General features: G+C 37.0%; 1 protein-coding gene across 1 annotated transcript; it reads left to right on the top strand.

Annotated features, from left to right (window-relative positions):
• The first annotated feature begins 3,187 nt into the window (after positions 1-3,187).
• On the top strand, positions 3,188-5,596 carry LOC110464529 (histone-lysine N-methyltransferase 2D-like). Its single transcript, XM_021519782.1, has 2 exons — positions 3,188-5,403; positions 5,545-5,596. The coding sequence occupies exons 1-2, from the start codon at positions 3,188-3,190 to the stop codon at positions 5,594-5,596; spliced, it is 2,268 nt and encodes a 755-aa protein (XP_021375457.1).
• The last annotated feature ends 3,244 nt before the right edge of the window (positions 5,597-8,840 follow it).

Raw genomic sequence — 8,840 nt, 5'->3', positions numbered from 1 at the left:
CTTTTATCTTAAAATGCTTTTATGGAAAATATGGAAAATTAAAAGATTGAGATAGACTTTTGAAGTCTTGATAATAAAAAGAAAAGTTAACAACAACTGAACAGCAATCAACATCAACAGCAGTTTAAATCATGGGGCATTAATATCGGTGCAAAATGAGTATTCTTAGAATCAAATCGAATGCGGAAGTTCCATCATACAACCATTTGACTGTTCAATAAACAATCCTCAAAGACAGCAACTTAACATTGCAATTACAAAAACATATCAACAACAAATTCTTGTCTATTTTCTTAATAAGACACATGGGGCCAACCACATACAAACACAGCTGGGTACAACCCACATACACTGCTAAATGGGGCCAACCACATACAAACACAGCCGGGTACAACCCTATACATACACCGCTAAATGGGGCCAACCACATACAAACACAGCTGGGTACAATCCTATACATACACCGCTAAATGACACAGGGACACTTTCTGATTTGATTTTATGTTGTTTTTTAATATGAATCAGCCAGCAAGTCTGTAGAGAACTTACATTAAGCAATTAAGATGCAATTAAATCAAACTTAACATTAAACTTATTCTGTATCTGTATGAACACATTTTAAGCCAACAAATTCAATCCTATATATACATATACATAGTTTAAAACTCTGAAATCACTCTTTTATTGAATCAGCTCAAAAACTAAAAAGGAAAATTATTTGAAAGCGATTCTCTGAACAGTTGTGGTAGTTGTGACAAAGCTATGGCTGGATTAAATAAGCCTTATTTAAGTTATATGTGACCTTCTAACTAAAGTTAGGGTTGACGTCAACTTGACCTTATAATAATAATAATAATAATTTCAGGTTCTTATATACCACTTTATCACAACCTAGTTCATAGTTTGTCTCAAAGTGGTTCACAAATTATTATCCGTGGTTATAGGGCCTTTGCACCCAGCCAATATCTTTCTCAACTCCCTAAGGAGCATACAGCCGGAGCTGCCATTTCGGCGCTAACAGCTAGCATTCAACAATTCTAGCACTGCCCAACCACATACTCATTTACAGCTGAGTAGACTGGAAAAAGCGGAGTAAAGTATCTTGTCCAAGGATACAACACAGTGCCATGCCGTGACTCGAACACACAACCCTTCGGTCCTGAGCCCGGCGTCATACCACTAGACTACCGTGTCTCCATATAACTTATTTAAAGTTAGGGTTGAACTTGGCTTGTCGACCCTCGATCAAAAGTTAGGGTATAACTCAATCTGACCTTATAACTAAAGTTAGGATTAAACTCTGACTATAGATTTAAAGTTAGGGTTGAACTTGACTTGACCTTATAACTAAAAGTTAGGGATGAACTTGACTTGACCTTATAACTAAAGTTAGGGTTGAACTTGACTTGACCTTATAACAAAAGTTAGGGTTGAACTTGACTTGACCTTATAACAAAAGTTAGAATTAAACTCTGACTATAGATTTAAAGTTAGGGTTGAACTTGACTTGACCTTATAACAAAAGTTAGGGTTGAACTTGACTTGACCTTATAACAAAAATTAGGGTTGAACTTGACTTGACCTTATAACTAAAGTTAGGGTTGAACTTGATTTTAAAAGTGGAGTTAGTGTTGACCTCTATTTATATATTATAGGTAACTGGTGATTATTGTGCTTTTGGAGTCCAGCATCAACCCTGTGTCATTGATGATGTGAGAGTAGGCAGCCCCTGTAGAGGTTTGCCTATAGCAGGTTTACAACTGGTCTAACAACACTCAGATCACAGATGCGTAGATTTTCTCGGGTTGCCGTGACTACATCAGGACGAGGAGGTGGATCCGTTAGGAGTACTGCTCCTCACATAACTTTCCACAAACTTGGCAATGTAGTCATATCCTGCTTCTCTGGCTAACTCTACGGCAGTTTTACCCTCCTGAAACACAAACGTTTCATTTAAGAATGTATGGTAAGTTATTTGGACATATACCTCTTTAGCAAAAGATACAGGTACATTTGAAAGGTGCCAAAGAATGCTAACACTGAAATCAGAAAACACTCAGGTAACAATAAACACATTTTGCTTATTAAAATATTGAAGGGAGATTAACTCAATCACAAATCCCAAGTACAATTGTATATGTCTGGTAGCACATATCCTTTAAGGGAGATAACTCCAATCACAGGTACACTGTGTCAAAAATCAATGAATGTGTACTGTTCCATTTCATTGAAAGAATAACCTCGTAATGCAAAACATTAGTGGTTTATTTAAGTTAAACAGAACAAACGTGCTTCTGATGATGACACATCTCATGCGTTGAAACTAGTTAACGTGATTTTAATTAAAGCCAGTAAACCCAGCACGATGTTGTCATGGTCACCTTTACCTATAGATAACTCTACTGCTGCGGCAGGACCCGTGTATTCCTTGTGGAATCCGTCCGCTGGGTAACACAGAACTTCGCTAAACTCTTTGTACTGACATTGGATCTCCCACTCCCCGTATAAACAGAACAAAGTGTTTTTCCAGTATAATATCACCATTTGACAATCTAAAATCAGCATCTAAAAAGTCAAACTGACTGTAAACATATTAATATAGAGATTCGGGTGAAGGAATTAGGACAACCAGGAATACTGTACCTGACACAGATGATTTATGTTTATGATTTAGAATGACATAGAGTGGAACCTGAATAACTACTCTTGATAAGACTTACCTTGTTTTTTATTTGTGTGTCCACACTATAAGACAGAAGAAGTTTGATTACTTTCATATGACCAAACAAGGCAGCAGCATGAAGTGGCGTCTCTCCATTCTGTGTAAAACATGAATACAAGTTACTGTTGATGTAATTATGTTTTGAATGTTCAACTGATTTTGATAAATAGGAATATATGAGTACAGTGATCTCCTGTTATTTCTTTTCTCTATTTTTTTCAAAGAAAATCATGAAAATTAACAGGAATATGCAAATACAGCATTGCTAATAAATTCTAAATAAATATTTAATCATCTTATCATACAACTATAAAATCAGAATTCCTAACATCCTCACTTTTACTCCTGACATACCTGTAACAGTCCCAGGGTGGGTTTGTACCGCAGAAGTTGTTCGGTGACCTCTAGGTGACCTTTGTGACAGGCTTTAAATAGAGGTGTGGCTCCATCCTTCAATTATAACAAATGTTACAGACAGTTACATCAGAACTAGGACTCCAGCAACAACAGAAAGCAGAAATGTTACCGACAGTTACATCAGTACTAGGACTCCAGCAACAACAGAAAGCAGAAATGTTACAGACAGTTACATCAGTACTAGGACTCCAGCAACAACAGAAAGCAGAAATGTTACAGACAGTTACATCAGTACTAGGACTCCAGCAACAACAGAAAGCAGAAATGTTACAGACAGTTACATCAGTACTAGGACTCCAGCAACAACAGAAAGCAGAAATGTTACAGACAGTTACATCAGTACTAGGACTCCAGCAACAACAGAAAGCAGAAATGTTACAGACAGTTACATCAGTACTAGGACTCCAGCAACAACAGAAAGCAGAAATGTTACAGACAGTTACATCAGTACTAGGACTCCAGCAACAACAGAAAGCAGAAATGTTACAGACAGTTACATCAGTACTAGGACTCCAGCAACAACAGAAAGCAGAAATGTTACAGACAGTTACATCAGTACTAGGACTCCAGCAACAACAGAAAGCAGAAATGTTACAGACAGTTACATCAGTACTAGGACTCCAGCAACAACAGAAAGCAGAAATGTTACAGACAGTTACATCAGTACTAGGACTCCAGCAACAACAGAAAGCAGAAATGTTACAGACAGTTACATCAGTACTAGGACTCCAGCAACAACAGAAAGCAGAAATGTTACAGACAGTTACATCAGTACTAGGACTCCAGCAACAACAGAAAGCAGAAATGTTACAGACAGTTACATCAGTACTAGGACTCCAGCAACAACAGAAAGCAGAAATGTTACAGACAGTTACATCAGTACTAGGACTCCAGCAACAACAGAAAGCAGAAATGTTACAGACAGTTACATCAGTACTAGGACTCCAGCAACAACAGAAAGCAGAAATGTTACAGACAGTTACATCAGTACTAGGACTCCAGCAACAACAGAAAGCAGAAATGTTACAGACAGTTACATCAGTACTAGGACTCCAGCAACAACAGAAAGCAGAAATGTTACAGACAGTTACATCAGTACTAGGACTCCAGCAACAACAGAAAGCAGAAATGTTACAGACAGTTACATCAGTACTAGGACTCCAGCAACAACAGAAAGCAGAAATGTTACAGACAGTTACATCAGTACTAGGACTCCAGCAACAACAGAAAGCAGAAATGTTACAGACAGTTACATCAGTACTAGGACTCCAGCAACAACAGAAAGCAGAAATGTTACAGACAGTTACATCAGTACTAGGACTCCAGCAACAACAGAAAGCAGAAATGTTACAGACAGTTACATCAGTACTAGGACTCCAGCAACAACAGAAAGCAGAAATGTTACAGACAGTTACATCAGTACTAGGACTCCAGCAACAACAGAAAGCAGAAATGTTACAGACAGTTACATCAGTACTAGGACTCCAGCAACAACAGAAAGCAGAAATGTTACAGACAGTTACATCAGTACTAGGACTCCAGCAACAACAGAAAGCAGAAATGTTACAGACAGTTACATCAGTACTAGGACTCCAGCAACAACAGAAAGCAGAAATGTTACAGACAGTTACATCAGTACTAGGACTCCAGCAACAACAGAAAGCAGAAATGTTACAGACAGTTACATCAGTACTAGGACTCCAGCAACAACAGAAAGCAGAAATGTTACAGACAGTTACATCAGTACTAGGACTCCAGCAACAACAGAAAGCAGAAATGTTACAGACAGTTACATCAGTACTAGGACTCCAGCAACAACAGAAAGCAGAAATGTTACAGACAGTTACATCAGTACTAGGACTCCAGCAACAACAGAAAGCAGAAATGTTACAGACAGTTACATCAGTACTAGGACTCCAGCAACAACAGAAAGCAGAAATGTTACAGACAGTTACATCAGTACTAGGACTCCAGCAACAACAGAAAGCAGAAATGTTACAGACAGTTACATCAGTACTAGGACTCCAGCAACAACAGAAAGCAGACATGTTACAGACAGTTACATCAGAACTAGGACTCCAGCAACAACAGAAAGCAGAAATGTTACAGACAGTAACATTAGTACTAGGACTACAGCAGCAACAGAAAGCAGAAATGTTACAGACAGTTACATCTGTACTAGGACTCCAGCAACAACAGAAAGCAGAGATGTTAAAGACAGTTACATCAGAACTAGGACTCCAGCAACAACAGAAAACAGAAATGTTTCATGCACAATGTGTATTTTTTCTCCCTGATATTTTCATATATCTTAAAACTGAAACAATAAATACATGTCCTGGGATTCAGAATCATCACCTCAGTTCATATAACTAAAGATCTTATATTTATACACATATTTTCAGAAAAACAAAATTCAAAATTTGGCAAACACGCTATCAAAATAGTATGAAATGAAAAACTTCTAATGAAGTATGATAAAACTAGTATTTGTGCTATACATGTATTTCCAACCCATCTAATAAACACTGTTTGGGTAATAAGTCATTGAAGCTTTACTTAAAGAAGTTGTTATATTATTCTTTTTCTCTCTCCAAAATATCTACCATAAGTTTCAGGCATTCAACCAGTAGCACAGCAAGACTTATCTCCCTTGTCTTACCTCTCTCAGAGCATCCACTTCTGCATTGGCCAGCAGTAGTTCCCTTACAACCGGCACGTGGCCCATCTGTGATGCAATCCATAGGGGCGTCGCCTGATCCTGCAAGTCAAGAGTCAGGTTATTATATGATCAAAAAAGTCATTGAAATCAGATATAAACAAGCAAACTCGTGGAATTTATATCCCCCGCTTGCAGGACATATTGTAGGTAATCATTATTGAGGTAAGGTTTAAACATGTAAGTATCTTGCTGTTGAGACATAATGTATAGCTTGAAGTTCGAAGAAAACAAAGCCTTGTACAGAAGTTAAGACTTTTTATTGAACATGTAGGTATTACGGTGTAAATTAATCATTTAATCCATCAGAGTTAACTAACCTCATTAATTATCAGTAAATATGCACAAATCACATTGGTTGGCAAAGTAAGCATGAGTCGGATGAGCATACGGAATTTGGTTGAAATATCTGCACAATATCTACAGCAATTATCACACGAAAACCAAAGAGTGCCCAAGATGGGTGGAAAAACAGAGGAACACAAACATTGTTATCAAGTTTGAAGGAATTTGGGTAATATTTGATAGAGTTATTCAGCAGAAACTACTGATAATGACGTTTTTAGTTGATCAAGGGGCCGTTACTCCGCAATGGAATCTGATTGAAGTGGTTGTCAAACTTAGACGAGCCCTTAATGTGTTGAACCCTATTACTAAGTATGAAGACAATCTGATAATAATTTGCGAGTAAATGAACAGAAACGGCAGATAATGAAGTTTTTCTTATTCAAGGGACAATAACTCTGCCAAATAAAATACGCTGAGAGTGGTCAACGAACCTGACTGAGCCCTCATGGCATTTAACCCCGTTACCAAGTTTGAAGAAAATCAGTTAATATTTGTTGCAGTGATTGCACGGAAACGACAGATAATGACATTTTTCGTTATTCAAGGGGCCATAACTCTGCGAAATAAAATACGCTGAGAGTGGTCATCGAACCTGACTGAGCCCTTATGGCATTCAACCCTGTTACCAAGTTTGAAGAAAATCGGTTATTATTTGTTGCAGTTATTGCACGGAAACGAAACGTGACAGACGACAAACCCAAATTAATATCCCCCGCTTCGGTGAAATAGGGGGTAAATATAGTTAACAAAAATCTGCAATGATTATTGGTAATATTGCAGCAAAGTACTAACATAACCAATATCATGTCTGTGAGTGTAGTGGATAAGCTTCCTACTTTGGAATTTAGATGTCCAGAGAAGTTAATTTCCCATGGTGGAATGCATTTATGATAAATGAATGAATTTCATATATAGTAAATTAAATGGACAAGCAAGGCTAAAAAAAAAAAGTTAAATAAATCAGAACTCTTCATTGTTGGAGAAACAAGACAGAGTACTGGGATTCTCAACCTTAAGCTGATAGTTAAAATCAATTACACACACCTCACTATACCATAATGGTAACAATGATATTATACACGTTCATTTACTGTGAGACTTATGTAATACGTACATTCCAGGTAATTTAGTTTTTCATCTACATTAAGTCTAAATGGTGGTCCATTAGTCAATTCCTATAATTATAATAGAACCTGCCTGGCTCTCGAGGCTCAATGTAACACAGTCTGTCCTGGAGTACACATAGACTCCAGATACAAATAGGTATATAATTATGTACATACCACCTGAACAGAAAGCTATTGACATATCCTTGTCAGACTTTACTTACAGAAAAACATGAGCAATTCTTAGTGAATTTTCTACCTTCTTTCCCCAAAGATCTATTTTACACGAAATTGGAAAAATTCAAATTTATGCATTATTTCATAGAACGTGACACACAACAAACAGAATGCTTGTCAAAGCATTTTACATAAAACCCACAGTTGATGCATTCACAAAATTTGCTAAGGTTCTTTTCTTTCATTTGTGAAAACTTAGCATAAATTCTCCAAAGGTAAATGACGAAATATGGTCTCTGTTTCTCTACAGGCAATTTCTTGATTACAGAAAGTTTCAGCTTTTCATTGCTTTATAATTCATAAATATTTTTTTGAAAATTAGTTGTAATCAATTATGAAATTTTGCTTAAAATGTCATTTTGCTTATAACTCTAGTAAAATTTAGTCTAGGTGTATTATACCAATGATAATATACTAATCCAAGGAAGAGTATTGCGGGCCCCCTTTCCTGTAGGCATATTTCGATATAAATAACAAAGGGCTATAGCTCTGTATAGTGGCGCAACTGATTTTGACATGCCACACTCTGCCATCCCATAAAATACATAAAAAAATTGGCAATAGCTGGGGAAACTGTAAATGACATATAAGCTCCTGATTAATGACACATTGACTGACAAAAAGAACCTAGAGCAACACAAGAATAAAAGTCCTCACAATAAATACCAAAAAAACAGTTATTGAAATTAATTACAAGCGAAATAAAAGTAATCTACATACTCATTGTAGAGTTTGTTGTTTATGAGACAATTCCTAGCCAGGAGACAATTTTAAGCCAGGAGACAATTCCTAGCCAGGAGACAATTTTAAGCCAGGAGAGACGAAAGGAATTCGCAATAAGACTGTTTGGCCATCACAAGCATATCTTTGTTTTATATATAAATTCAGACCTGTCGTTTTGCGTTGACATCAGCACCCTTGCTGATGAGATATTTGAGGAGTTTAAGATGTCCGTTCTGTGCCGTTATAAACAATGACGTGGCTCCGTCCACCATCTGACAGTGGATGTCTGCCCCTCGTGCCAACAACTCATCCACGACATCCAGGTGGTTACACTGACATGCAACAAACAGGGCCGTTCCTCCGTCCTGTTATAAAGTTATCAATCTTAAAATATGTACCTTTGTTTATCAGGCTGTTGTCTCCAGCTTAAGCAATTCACATCTCAGGTAGCTGTGTTTACATATGACATACCTGATAATTTCACCATTAACAATGCTATTTTGATCCAGTCTAAGCTTTTTAATAATACAAATATACCTATTACCAATGGAAACTTAATACAAATATA

This window comes from Mizuhopecten yessoensis, unplaced genomic scaffold (assembly GCF_002113885.1).
Source record: "Mizuhopecten yessoensis strain PY_sf001 unplaced genomic scaffold, ASM211388v2 scaffold11007, whole genome shotgun sequence".
NCBI lineage: Eukaryota > Metazoa > Mollusca > Bivalvia > Pectinida > Pectinidae > Mizuhopecten > Mizuhopecten yessoensis.
This window is presented reverse-complemented; position numbering and strand designations above follow the sequence as displayed.